We start from the raw sequence: 14,174 nt of genomic DNA on the forward strand, positions 1-14,174 counted from the left end.
AGGAAATCTGAATCTTTTCTTCATGTTTCTGTTATGAGTATTACTTTACCATTTTAAGGCCAAAATGTAAGGCTACTTGTTGGAAAACACAGATTGCATTGAATCCTCCACAAACCTGCTCTTGCTTTTTTTCTCCACCAAATAAAATGTGACATTAAAAAAAAACCAGCGATGCATAAAATGGTAGCCAGGACAGGAATTCAAAGAAGCTTCTCAGAGAACAAAGATGATGTCTCTACAGAATACTCCCTAGCTCAGGGAGCTGGTTTAGTAGTGGACAGATATGGCTGGGCTTGATGATCTTAAAGGTCTCTTCCAACCAAGTGATTCCATGATTCTATGAAAGTAATAGAACCATGTAATGTGCACTTGGCCAGCCAGTTTGAAAGAAAACTGGGGCACTTCAAATATGGAGCTTTTCAGCTGTTGCTGGTGACAGGGTAAAAGAGCAGTGCTCATATGAAAAAGAAACATCAAGTGTGGATTTTTCTTTTAGCTCAATCGTCGGGTGTGAAATTGAATTGAGAATTCTCCAAACTATATTAAATCACCCCCTTGGCATTGCCACAGGAACAATTTATTTCATCTTGAAGGAGCCTTTGGTTTCCAGATCAGTGGAGCTAAGCAGGAGGAATGTGCGTCACATTGAGGTAAACAGGGATGTGAGCTGGTTAAAAACGGAAAGGCAACGCAGCAAAATTCTGTGCCCCTGACATTTGTCAGCCTTTTCTGAAATGTGAATGCCGTTCCCGTTAAGCTTTGGGGCAGATATTATCTCTGTACCTTTTGTTGTGCTGATGAGTTAGAAGCTGACCATAAATATATTGAGTTCAGTTGATTTTTCAAGAGGCAAATCTGTCGTGTTTTGCGTTCCAGGAGGTTTGCAGCGTTATTGCAGAGTTATCATGCCTTGGTGGACTCTCTTCATGCAGGAGGACTAGGAGTGAGGGGCAGCTCTTATTGCTTCAGTCCCAGTGGCAGGTGCAACCAGCAAGCTTCTCCCAGTTTCCTACCTATTTTTGTCATCACCGGTTTTGTGAGATGATGAATTAAAAATGCCTTTATCACACTGTATAGTGTCTCAAGGTTTCTCTCTGGAATAAGATGCTAAAAGGAGGTTCTAGCGAGGTGGGTGTTGGTCTCGTCTTCCTACTGACAGGCGAAAAGACAAGAGGAAATGGCCTCAAGCTGCACCAGGGCAGGTTCACATTGGACATCAGGAAACATTTCTTCACTGAAAGGGTTCTCATGCCCTGGCAGAGGCTGCCCAGGGAGGTGGTGAAGTCCCCAGCCCTGGAGGGATTTAAAAGCTGGGTAGATGAGGTGCTCACAGATCTGGTTTAGTAGTGGGCAAGTACGGTTGGACTTAATGATCTCAAAGGTCTTTTCCAACCAAGTGATTCCATGATTCTTTATCCCCTCTAGAATTAACCCCTCTGCCCATCCTCTTTACTGGAAATGGGGACTGAATCTGATGGTTGAATGTTGTTCCCAGACTCTTCAGCACACAGCCTCTATATGTTCTATCAAATTCCATCTTTCTACTTCTGCTGCATGAGATCTGCAGTGCTGCAAGCAGCGTGGTTGTGTGGAAACAGAAAATTTTGGACTCTGAGACTTAGGTTTTCCATACATGAAAATTTCCATCAGGTACAGAACTCATTTCAAGAAAAAATATATTTCATAATTGTAAATTATGCCTCAGATTCCCTATTGTACACAGTTAGTGACTTGGTTTCTCTTCTGTAAACAAACAGAAAAATGAAAATGGGAAAAACGCTGCTTTGTTTGCTTACAAAACTCTAGGAAAAAGGATCAGACTGAAGTTTTCAATCACAGCTGTCTCCTAAATCAAATGTGTACCAGGGGTGATAATGAGCACAAACACGCTGAATAATAACATGTTGATTTGTGTCGGAGTTCTAGGGCTCCAGTCCAAGGCTCGCTGCCGTCTGTGGAAAGACTTCCATTGATTGGAATTAGGCCTTGGCTTTAGTCCTGCCCCAACACAATAGCAGCGGAGCTATTCACGAGAGAAATGTCTGGAAATAAATCACAGGAGCACAGAACTGGAAGGGCCGTGCGGTGACGGAGCCCAAATCACTTGCTAATTCCACCGGCCGCGTTTTACAATGCTTGTTGTGTCGATATTTTGCCGTAGTCCCTCGCACGAGTCAACCGGATTCAGTCTTAAAATCTTTTGCCGCTGCTGCTGTAACGGGGAGGTTGTTTCTGGGTCATTACTCTGATGTTTGAAACCTTCTTTCACTTACATTTATGCCAATCGTTTCCATTTGTTTTATGCCCCAAGTACAGGGGCGAAATCACTTAATACAGCTGATTTTTTCTGCACTTTCTGATGGAATAATGATAATCATTATATCTGATATAACATATATATTATATGTAATTATATATAGATAATTATTCTGATAACAATAATGACCCAGCAGAGGCCATTAATCACCAACTGCAGTTGGTGGCCCTCAGCTGCCTCTGGAGCCATCCTGACTCCTCCCAGCTTGATATTAATTCCCAGGAAACCCTTATGCCTTCATTGCTCTTGCCTGTTGACTTCGGCTATCTGCTGACTGTCCTAATCTGGATACAATTCTTTCACAGTCATTAGAATCTATAAGAAAATGTGCCCCTGGACTCGGCATTGGTGAGGCTGCACCTCGAATCCTGGGTTCAGTTTTGGGCCCCTCACTCCAAGAAGGACATTGAGGGGCTGGAGTGTCTCCAGAGAAGGGAACGGAGGTGGGGAAGGGGCTGGAGAACAAGGGTTATGAGATGCCGCTGAGGGACCTAGGGGTGTTTAGCCAGGTTGGACTCGATGATCTCAAAGGTCTTTTCCAACCTAAAGATTCTATGACTCTTTTTAATGAGAGAAGCAATTTCAGGAGGTGCAGTAGATGTGTCCCCATGGTGGGTAGGCTGCCCTGTAATAATATCAAATAGAGGGTTTGATTTCCCTCCCCCTACTGACAGTTTTAGGAGGTTAATCAAAGCTGGATCTCTAAAGCTGTGCCAGTATCAAATTGAAAAGTAAGCAGAATAAAGGCCGTAGCGCTTTAATGTTCTCCCAGCATTGTATTTGGCGTCCAGGACTTAATCAGCTTTATTTAGTGATGCCCCCATCTGTCCCTTTCGGTGCCTGATGAGAGTCCATCTCAGTATTGTCCAGAACGTTCCTAGGGCTTGCTGTTGCGGACCCACATTTGAAATCCTGTCCTCCCTTCTTTCACATTGTGTCCCTAACCAAGAACCAGGTTCCATGGTGTCGTGGACACTGTACACAAAGGGTGGGCACACAGGACTGGTCAAAACACGAAAATACTGCTGTGTCCATAGAGGGAGAATCTGTTTCCTAAAAAATGGTCACATCATGAGTAGATATTAGCCAGTGTCCAGAGAAGTCCATACGTGGTTTCATAGAATCGTAGAATTGCGTGGTTAGAAAAGGCCTTTGAGATCATGAAGTCCAACCATACCATTCCACTACTAAACCAGATCCCTGAGCACCTCATCTGCCTGGCTTTTAAACCCCTCCAGGGATGGGGATGCCACCACCTCCCTGGGCAGCCCCTGCCAGGGCCTGAGATCCCTTTCCATGAAGATGTTTTTCCTGATGTCCAATCTGAACCTGCCCTGGTGCAACTTGAGGCCATTCCCCCCTCATCCCATCGCTTTGTCGCTTGGGAGAAGAGACCAACACCCGCCTCCCTACAACCTCCTTTCAGGCAGTTGTGGACAGGGATGAGGTCTCCTCTCAGCCTCCTTTTCTCCAGGCTAAACAACCCCAAGTCTCTCAGCTGCTCCTCATAACCCTTGTCCTCCAACTCCTTCCCCAGCTCCGTTCCCTTCTCTGGAAATGTTCCAGCCACTCAGTGTCCTTCTTGGAGAGATGGACCCAAAACTGAATATAGGGTTTGAGATGCAGCCTCACCAGTGCCGAGTCCAGGGGCACAATCCCTTCCCTGCTTTGCTGGTCACACCGTTTCTGATCCAAGCCAAGATGCCATTGGCCTTCTTGGCCCCCTGGGCCACTGCTGGCTTGTGTTCAGCTGCTGTCAATATGTGTATATATGAGAATATAAATAACTCCATATCTCTCATGTATAAATATGTATTTAACTTTCTTTACTTCAAGGTGCTTTTTAAAAAAAATACTGAAGGAGTATGAAATAAGTAATATAGGAAACAGAGAGAGAAGCTTTAATTAGTTACCCTGTCATCTGTTAGTCACTAGTACCTGTTCACAGAATCACAGCATGACCTGAGCTGGAAGGGACCCACAGGGCTCACCCAGTCCAGCTCCTGTCCCGGCACAGCACACCCCAACATTCACACCGTGAGGCTGGAGGCGTTTTCCAAATGCTCCTGGAATATTGTCAGGCTCAGCACCGTGACTGCTCCCCTGGGAGCTGTTCCAGTGCTCCACCACCCTCTGGGGGAAGAACCTTCTCCTAATGTCCAACGAAACCCTCCCCTGGCATCTCCCTGTGATTCTCTCAGGTCCTGTCCCTGGTCACCAGAGAGAAGAGCTCAGCGCCTGCTCCTCCTCCTCCCCTTGTGAGGAAGCAGTGACCTGCGATGAGGTTTCCCCTCAGTCTCTTCTCCAGGCTGAACAGACCCAGTGACAACAGCCACTCCTTGTATGACTTCCCCTCTAAACCTTTCACCACCTTTGTGGCCTCCTCTGGGCACTCTCCAGTCACTATTATCTTTTTTTTAGATTATACACATGTACTACATATTTTTGAACATGGAGTCAGTCCTACTTGACATGTTTGCTGGTCCCCTGTCCCATTCTGTCCCTTCCCCCAGCCCTGTTCCCCCAGTCATGGTGAAGGTTGTAGCATCAACATTCTAAGCATGACAGGTCTGAGATGGCTGCTGCTTTTGGCTGACCTTCACCCAAATGCCACTCGATGCAGATTTCTGCTCAAGAAAATGGAATTTTGCAAAAACGTAAGCAAAGCAGATAAAAAAAAACATAACTAGGATGTGAAATGTTGACAATTTGAACATTAGACCTGCTTGTACCAGCCTGTCAACGTCACGCTGTTTGTGGGATGACTGTGTGCCTTTAGTCACCCTCACCCAAACCACTGAGTGCTCTCATTTCTCTTTTTTCTTTCTCCTCTGAAGTATCTCCTGTGGTGAGAGGAAGAGGTGAGGGAGGTCAGGCGAAATGAAATGGAAATCATGAAAGATAATAGACCACAGGGAGGTTCCTTTGAAAGGGTACCAGAGGTGGAATATCGCTTATGGGGAACAAGACCACAGGGCTGGCAGTGAATGAAAGGAGATGTGGTACCTCCCCAGCAGTGTTTCACGCTCCTCACCACAGAACAGCTCTGTTTTCCTAGTTAACTCTTTAATATGTGTACTGTGCTGAGCATAGGTGCTCCCACGGTGCTGTTAGTGCTTCCTGGTGCAGCTTCACTGTGCTTCAGGATATGTTTTTCAAAGAAGTTCTGGATTCTTTGTCTTGTTTGTAACATCAGCAGATACGAATTGAAGTATTGAGGCCCTGGCCCAGGTTGCCCAGGGAAGCTGTGGCTGCCCCATCCCTGGAGGTGTTCAGGGCCAGGTTGGATGGGGCTTGGAGCCCCTGGTCCAGTGGGAGGTGTCTCTGTCCATGGCAGGGGTGGAACTGGATGGGCTTTGGGGTCCCTTCCAACCCAAACTATTCTAGGATTCTAAGTCTGGGACTCACTGGGTGGCAGCCTAAAATCTGAGTAAACACAAAGGTTGGGCACAATGGTAGCTGCTCCCTTTCAGCCTTAACATTTTATGAGTCTGTGCCTAGGGGAGTGAAAAGCCCCGTGCAAGTGTGTCAGAACTTTAGTAAGGACTGAGGGCTTATTCGGTGTTGTGGAGCCAGCCCTTTGTGTCTACAGAGATCGCAAAGAGATGGCAGAGAGCGTCTGGTCCTCCAGGGCTGCTGCCATACCGCGGATTTCTGTTCATGCCCAGGCAGGGGGTTGAGTCACCTTCCCTGGAGGTGTCTAAGGCACGGGTGGACAAGGTGCTAAGGGGCATGGGTTAGTGTTTGATAGGAATGGTTGGACTCGATGATCTGGTGGGTCTCTTCCAACCTGGTTATTCTATGATTCTATGATTCTATGATCCCTAGGTCCTGAGAAGTGCCACACTTCAGACCCTTCTTTTGCAATGGTAAAATATCCATATTTGTGTCACGTGCTTTTGGACGTGGAGCTCTACAGACAAACATTGTTAAGCCTGGAACTGGTCTTCGGGACAAGTCACTGTTGTCTCATTTTTTCCCGTTGCTGCTACAGGAACCCTCAAGGAACAAATACTGAAATGACAAAAGGGCCAGAAAAACATACCGTGCAGCACAAAGTGACCCTGCAGGGTTGGTGTGAACGTAATGCTGTGTTCCAGCGGGGCTGGCTCTGTCTGCTACTCCATTGTCATTCAGCACAATGGTTGCTTTCGTGCCGACGACACCACAGCTCTCTGGTATTTTCAGTCGTGCCCTTTGCAGCTTCGTTTCATAACTCATTATCGCAATTTTGCTCAACTTGAAGAAGTTCAAGAGCCGCTGGGTTCTCAATTTAAAGACTCCTTTCCCCAAACGTTGTGCAGAGTCCAGCATTTTCAGACCGGTGTTTTCCTTGGTGTCTTTTCACAGAGCCTTTCTTAGTCTATGGGACCCACCCCAAAGGCCACAGGCTGAAACCTCCTAGTTAAGGAGTTGCCATCAGGTTTCTGATCATCCTTTGACACAGACTGATGTGACAGAGCACAAAGTTAATCTTCAGCATTATTTCTTTTTTGTTTACAGGAGAAATTTGAAGGCTTGTTCCGTGCCTATGATGACTGCGTGACATTCCAGCTCTTTAAAAGCTTCAGGCGTGTGCGGATAAATTTTAGTAGTCCCAAATCAGCTGCTCGGGCCAGGATAGAGCTGCATGAAACACAGTTCAGAGAGAAGAAGCTAAAGTTGTATTTTGCACAGGTAACGCAATCTGATATCTACTTCTGTATCGACATATTGCGCTGAATATAACACTGAATAAAAGTAATTAAGGTTTCTCCCATGCCCAATCTCTGCTAAAAGATCACTCAAACATCCTTGTGTTGCCCCTGCCTGGGGGATCTGCAGTAAATTTAAAGGAGCACTTAGGACCCGAGTTGTTTATTTAACACAGAGATGTTACATAGCTTAGAAGTGATTTACAGCGTTGGGTGTTTCCTGTGGGTGACTCTCTAAAGTAACCATAACAAAGCAGTAATGTAAAGTGTCGTAAGTTGATAATAAAAGTAGGGCTGAATTACTTATTTGACTGCAACCCTGAGCCACAGCCAGGCTTGCCTTATCTCCTTACTGGGTACAGCTGTGAATTTTCTACAAGGAATTTATGAAGTTCAAGTAAAAGGAAGAAGGTAGGGGGAGAACAACACCCCCAGCTTGGGGACATAGGTGGTTTATATCACTCTGTTGCAAGTGTCAGCTGGGGTTAGGTTTTTCTTGGACAAGAGAGAGGGAACCCAGATCTCCCCCAGCCCGGGCGGTTTCCAGGCCCCAGCCAAGATATAGAATGGTGAGGGAGGTTGGGAACGTGCATCAAGCTGGGCGAGGGAGGGGATTGTCCTGCTCTGCTCTGCACTAGTGCAGCCTCACCTCGGGTGCTGGGTGCAGTTTTGGGCACCACAGTATAAGAAGGATCTAAAGCTACTGGAGAGTGTCCAAGGAGGCCACAAAGGTGGTGAAGTGTCTACAGGGAAAGTCGTATGAGAGGCGGCTGAAGTCACTTGGTCTGTTCAGCCTGGAGAAGAGGAGAATGAGGGGAGACCTCATCCCAGGTCACTGCTTCCTCACAAGGGGAGGAGGAGGAGCAGGTGCTGAGCTCTTCTCTCTGGTGACCAGGGACAGGATGGGAGGGACTGACAGGGAGATGCCAGGGGAGGGTTAGGTTGGACATTGGTGCTGCCCCTAGAGGGTGGTGGAGCCCTGAAACAGCTCCCAGGGGAGCAGTCATGGTGCTGAGCCTGACAATATTCCAAAAGCCTTTGGCCAACACCCTCATCCACTCGGTGTGAATGTTGGGGTGTCCTGTGCAGGGACAGGAATTGGAGTGGGTGAGCCGTGTGGGTCCCTTCCAACTCATTCTGTGATTCTGTGAACGTGAGCACCTCCTCTGAATGTATTTTAATGAACTGCTGTGGCTGCTGAGGCTCATGGGACACTCACTGGTGCTTATACTCAACGTAAGTGTACTTTGAGCTGCAGATTGGTCCCTCAGAGGACTTGGGTTAAGGGCAGGCTCCTTTGCAGGCATCAGTCAAACCTAAGTGGCAGTTAAAGCTTGAGCATGGTCAGACTAGGAGCTGTTTTGAGCCCAGGCAGAAGCAGAAGCTCAGGAGGATGGGAAACTACCCTTGTAAAACAATCCATTATGCTTAATGGGTTAGGTGAGTTCAGAAGATCTTACAGATGGATTTAGGTGTTGACAGCCTACCTCAGTCCTGGTTTATATGCCTTAACCTCCTGGATCTGGCTCCGACTTTCTTCTGGAAAATTTCAAACTAGCTGTTAAGCAGATCTGACAATCATTTCACCTGAACTGACTATCAAGAGGTTAATCAGAAACCTGGGATAACATGAGAATAAGAAAAATGTGCATAGTAGCCACTAGTCTCCATATCTAAGCTGATTTCCTGCAAAGCCATTTAGATATCTCACTATGCTCTCCAGCACATGCAGTCTTAAAAGAACTTATTAGTTGTGTCCAGAGAATGAATATGTGGAAGCAGCACAGTGTGTGGAGCAGCATATGGACCTGAACTGGACTGAATAAGCACTTCCAGAACTAGAAGTTCTGGGCAACACGGCACTGAGAGACCCAAACTGTCTCTTTGCAAACCCAGGTCAGGGTAGCAGGGTGCTTTCTTAGGGCTGCTTGTGGGCTCCAGGTGGCTGTAAACTTGCTCAGCTGTGGCTGTAGTTTAAGTCATTCATGTTGATGCTTCTTAAATATAGCAGAAAAAAGGCAGGACTTAAACTAGATAATTTAAGATGGAAATAAAATGAAACAATTAGTTGCAACAGTAAGGAACATCATAGATTCCTTTATCACTTCAGCTAAAGCTGGCTTGAGGCAGCAGGGTGCCTGGGTGGCCAAGAAAGATAATAGCATCTTGGCTGTTATCAGAAATGGTGGGGCCAGCAGGAGCAGGGCAGGGATTGTGCCCCTGGACTCTGCTCTGGTGAGGCTGCACCTCGAATCCTGGGTTCAGTTTTGGGCCCCTCACTCCAAGAAGGACATTGAGGGACTGGAGAGTGTCCAGAGAAGGGAACAGAGCTGGGGAGGGGCTGGATAACAAGGGTTATGAGGAACAGCTGAGGGACCTGGGGCTATTTAGCCTGCAGAAGAGGAGGCTGAGGGGAGATGTGAAAGGAGGTTGTGGTGAGGTGGGTGCTGGTCTCTTCTCCCATGTGATAAGTAATAGGTCAAGAGGAGATGGCCTTAGATGCAGGAGGGAAAGTTTTGACTGGACATCAGGAAAGGGTTCTCTAGCACTGGCAGAGGCTGCCCAGGGAGGCGGTGGAGTCCCCATCCCTGGAGGGGTTTAAAAGACAGGTTGATAAAGTGCTTAGGGATCAGGTTTAGCAGTGGACAAGTACAGTCGGAGTTGATGATCTCAAAGGGCTTTTCCAACCTAACAATTTTATGATTCTAAAGGACACAAACCTGTAGAAACCATTCTGACGTTACTGCTCAGGCGGTGGTGCAGGAGTGACTGGCTTCTTGTCTAATATCTGCTTTTATTTAGGAGTTTAAACCAGCAGATCACAGCAATATCTTTTCAGCCCTGGAAGTCTCTAAACTAGCAGCTGTGGGCACCAAAGCTTTGCATTTATCTTCAGAGCATATAGAATAGGCACAAACATTGTTGCTTTGCTTGTGTAACAGCCCCCCACGGTGTATTTACTGTAGAGGAGCCATCTGTAAGGTTGAGATGAATTTCATCTCCAGGCCTTCTCTGCTGAGACTGACGCTGAAACCCTGCCTGGGTGGCATTTGGTGTTAGAAGCGTATGACTTGAGCAATCATTTCATTTACCCACCCTATACTAAACAATGTATTTGTTATGCTTTAAAGATTCAGACCTCTGAGACAGATGGAGACAAGCTTCATTTGGCACCACCACAGCCTGCAAAACAGTTTCTCATCTCGCCTCCAGCCTCCCCACCCGTAGGGTGGCAACCAATAGATGATGCAACGCCTGTCATCAACTACGACCTCCTTTATGCAGTTTCAAAGCTAGGACCAGGTGAGTTTTAAGTTGCATTAAAGCTTTGGATTTAAGTTGATGCACATCAACTGGTTCTTTGCTTAAGGATGAGTTTAAACATATGCACATATCAAATTATGTCTTACCTGCGGCTCGTCAGCGCTGTTGGATTGGATAGCAGATCAAAGCTTGTTTACACAATTTATTGTGCTTGGGTTTGTACTTATGAGACAACTGGTGGTTTAGGTGGGGATTGCCCATGAACTTGAGGAGTTTCTGCTTTAAATCACATCTGCTCAGTACTGCATTCCAGGAGGTGGAATACCTCCTCAAATGTTTAGGCATCACTGCAGCTCCACCAGAGTGGAGAATCTCTTGTTAACAAGTTTGTCAAGAGAGATCTACACTTCCCTAGTCCTGGCAGCACTGAGACTACTCATTTTCTGTTGAAAACTGTAGGCAGCAGGGATGAGCTGTAGCCTCTGTTAATGGAGGATAGATGTCCGTGGGCAATGCAGATAGACTTCCTTCTGTCTTCTCATCTTCAGTTGACCCCAGGAATTAAAGCTAGCTGGGATTTTCAAAACAGTGTTTTCTCTTAGAAAATACGCATCTGATGAAACCAGACTTTTTGCAAGAGAGGATTATTGTGGGTTTAATTCAGTGATCTTTACAAATCATTTTCTTTCAAAGCTGTTAAAGCGTCGTCTCTTAAAAGTTCGCAAAAAGGAAAAGGTTCCAGTTTCAGATCTAATCAGTAGCTTCAGGTCTCAGCGGCCCCACCTTGAGTGCTGGGTGCAGTTTTGGGCACCGCAGTATAAAAAGGATCTGAAGCTACTGTGGATCGTCCAGAGGAGGCCACAAAGCTACTGAAGGGTCTAGAGAGCAAACTGTATGAGGAGCAGCTGAAGTCACTTGGTCTGTTCAGCCTGGAGGAGGCTGCGGGGGGGACCTCATCACAGGTCACTGCTTCCTCACACAGGGAGGAGGAGGAGGAGCAGGCGCTGAGCTCTTCTCTCTGGTGACCAAGGACAGGACCCCAGGGAATGGCAGGAAGATGCCAGGGGAGGGTTAGGTTGGACATTAGGAGAAGGTTCTTCCCCCAGAGGGTGGTGGAGCCCTGGAACAGCTCCCAGGTGCCGAGCCTGACAATATTCCAGAAGCTCAGCTCCTAGTTGCTCTTATCACTGGGGCTTTTGTGTAACCGCACGCAGTAACCCAGAGCTGAAGTGCATGGGGTGCGACAAGAGATGTTTCATAATTCAAAAGGTTTACAGGATCATCTCAAATCTTTTCCACATGGGAGCTCTCACAGGGGGAAATGTTTATCAGGAGAACATCAGGGATTCCTGTGTTTTATTCCACTTCATGAGGAAAAGCCCACAGAAAAAGGCTGTCGGGGTGACACTTCATACTATAATACATATTATAATTTCCAGAATTGATGCTTTGCTGAATAAAAGAAAACAAAAAAACTCCTTTTCTACCCCCGCACCCCTTTGATGCAGCAATATTATAAATGGAAACATGTAAACGAATTCCTGAGCAAGCTGGGTAATAAATCAATTCCTGTTCTGGAGCAGTGGAATGTGAAATATCACTCATTGTTCCGCGCTCTGGGACAGCTTCGTGTGAAGGTCATAGTCCCCTGTATTTAAGGAGCCTGCAGGGGGCAATAGGAAAAGCCATTGTGTGCTCTCTGCTTTCTATTTTTAGCACATGTTCGAGAGATCAATTTTAGTGAACTGCAGCGGCGGGTTTAAAATAGTGTTGCCGTTCTCAGTTGTGCCTTTCCTCTGTTTAGCATTTCATTGAAAAACAAATCCCACCAAACCTCATTTCTCTGTATCGCGTTGGTAAAACATGCTGCTCTACATCAAATCACGCTGTTCGGCTCGGCTGAGCTAGGTTTGTTGCAGTCACAAACACACAAAAAAAATTAACTGTGTCTTATCAGCTCCCAAAAAATCCTCACTGACACAGTCGTTTACAGAAACCTGAATGTTAGAGCCTGAATTCTGTGTCATTAACTTGTGAGGGATCTTTGCTGTATTAAATACGTGGGTTTGCTCGCAGCCCAGGTGGCCACCCTGGCCTCCAGTTGCCACCACCAGCCCCTGCCTGTCACTCACCCTGTTTGGAGCAGCAGCGCGGGCTGGACACCCTCTTCAGTAGCCCCTAGAGGCAAATTTCTACCAGTTTTGGTTCTTTCCTTGTTTTCCAGTCCCTCATCGACATTCCAGCAGGCTTTGCACGTCCGAAACGCCCTCAGGCTACACTCCAGGTCATGTAAAATATATTTTTCACATTAGAGAAGCACCGGTCTGAAGTGTGAGGTGTGATGGTCCTCGGTGGGACCTCTCGGGACACAACGCGGCAGTCGATGCTGCTCGGCTGCTGGGGCTGCGAACGAGTAGGGGTCAGAGGAGGGGTAGGGTGGGGGTTCATTTTTGTCTCTAAGCGATTCTGGTGTAGCTGTTCTGCTACAATTATGGAACCACTTATGATGTTCCTGTTCCTTCTTGAGGAGGATGCGTAGCTCCTGCCCTGCTCCCCCTGGTTTGGCTCCCCCTCGCAGGACCCTGCCCGGACCAGGTCTCGCACTACAAGTTTTCTATGCCCAAAATTTTCTCATGTTTGTTCTCACTGACTTAAAAGAAACACTAAATACCTCGTATGATTTCCAGAGAGGATTAAAAGGGGGTGGAGGGGCACACAGATGGCTGATACATAAAATTTTCCATCTCTGTCCTTCCTCTCCGCTCAGTTCTGTGGCTGCTCCTGCCCTTCGCTCCCCTTGCCAGGGGCAGGGTGCAGGAGAATCGCGGGCTGCAGAAAGCTTTCCCTCTGCCTTGTCCCACTGGCCAGGAGAGGAGAGTGCCCTTCTCCTGCAACATCAGTAATGGGCTTCCCGAGAGCAGCTCTTCCATCCCGCGTAGGGCAGATCCATGCAGTAGGGGAACCATATGGGATGGGTTGTTGCATCCCTTCCGGCATAAACATGCACCCGTGTGCAGGACCGCTCGTTATCTGCACCACGTTATTTATAAAGCGCTAGGATGAAGGGACTGTAAGTGGAAGGTATTTTTATGATGATAATGACACGTTTAACATGAGTGGACAGCTCTGAACCAGTTAACCTTGGATCATGAGTCGGAATCAGGGATGAGATGCTACACCGAGTCATTACTATTTCTTCATTATTAATTAAATAGAGGAGCATCCTCTTTGCTGGGCAAAAGAGCCTCATTAGACAAGAGACGCAGCATTACTGAAAGGTCATAGCATCGCTTCACAAAGAGAAAGTCACAGGATATTCTTCTTAATTCTGAAATATCATAATTTGCTTTTGTGTTCTTCTTGTGGTTGCCTTTCTTGTGTCACCTGAAGCTGTGGGTTTGCTTGTGGTTTATGTGGTCACAAAAGGTAGAGCCAAGGGATATGAAAGCATCCAGGCCCGTTGTTCAATGATGAAACTTCAAACTCCTATTATTTTCCTTATGCGAAGGGAATGAATGGAGGAATCACTGCTGTTTTCAGGGATTTGTTAGGAAATTTCTCTGGCAGATCTAGACGGTGGAGGTGCCGCAGCTGAATTCTTCCCTGCACTGTATCAGAGAACATAGAATAGTTTGGGTTGGAAGGGACCTTAAAGAGCATCCCATGAGCAGGGACACCTCCCACTGGACCAGGGCCTCCAAGCCCCATCCAACCTGGCCTTGAACCCCTCCAGGGATGGGGCAGCCATAGCTTCCCTGGGCAACCTGGGCCAGGGGATCTCCTCCAGAAGGCTGAATTGAGAAGTTTGAGCATATTTGTGATATTTTTCTGAGTAAATTTATGCAAGTTTCCATTGTTATCTCAGCTTAAGTGAATATTTAAACAGCTTATTAGATAGC

At 46.9% G+C, this 14,174-nt stretch overlaps 1 protein-coding gene and 1 long non-coding RNA gene across 3 annotated transcripts in view; one reads left to right on the plus strand and one right to left on the minus strand.

Moving 5' to 3' along the window:
• Nucleotides 1-14,174, minus strand: part of LOC138717322 (uncharacterized) — a 135,069-nt gene that overhangs the window by 63,620 nt on the left and 57,275 nt on the right. The window lies entirely within an intron of this gene.
• RCAN2 (regulator of calcineurin 2) overlaps nucleotides 1-14,174 on the plus strand; it is a 77,226-nt gene that overhangs the window by 53,851 nt on the left and 9,201 nt on the right. For both annotated transcript variants that reach the window (XM_069850827.1, XM_069850828.1), the window contains 2 exons: nucleotides 6,821-6,994; nucleotides 10,143-10,314. In XM_069850827.1, coding sequence (XP_069706928.1) covers nucleotides 6,821-6,994; nucleotides 10,143-10,314 — 346 coding nt within the window. The remainder of the gene's footprint in view (nucleotides 1-6,820; nucleotides 6,995-10,142; nucleotides 10,315-14,174) is intronic.

Source organism: Phaenicophaeus curvirostris, chromosome 2 (assembly GCF_032191515.1).
Source record: "Phaenicophaeus curvirostris isolate KB17595 chromosome 2, BPBGC_Pcur_1.0, whole genome shotgun sequence".
Classification (NCBI taxonomy): domain Eukaryota; kingdom Metazoa; phylum Chordata; class Aves; order Cuculiformes; family Cuculidae; genus Phaenicophaeus; species Phaenicophaeus curvirostris.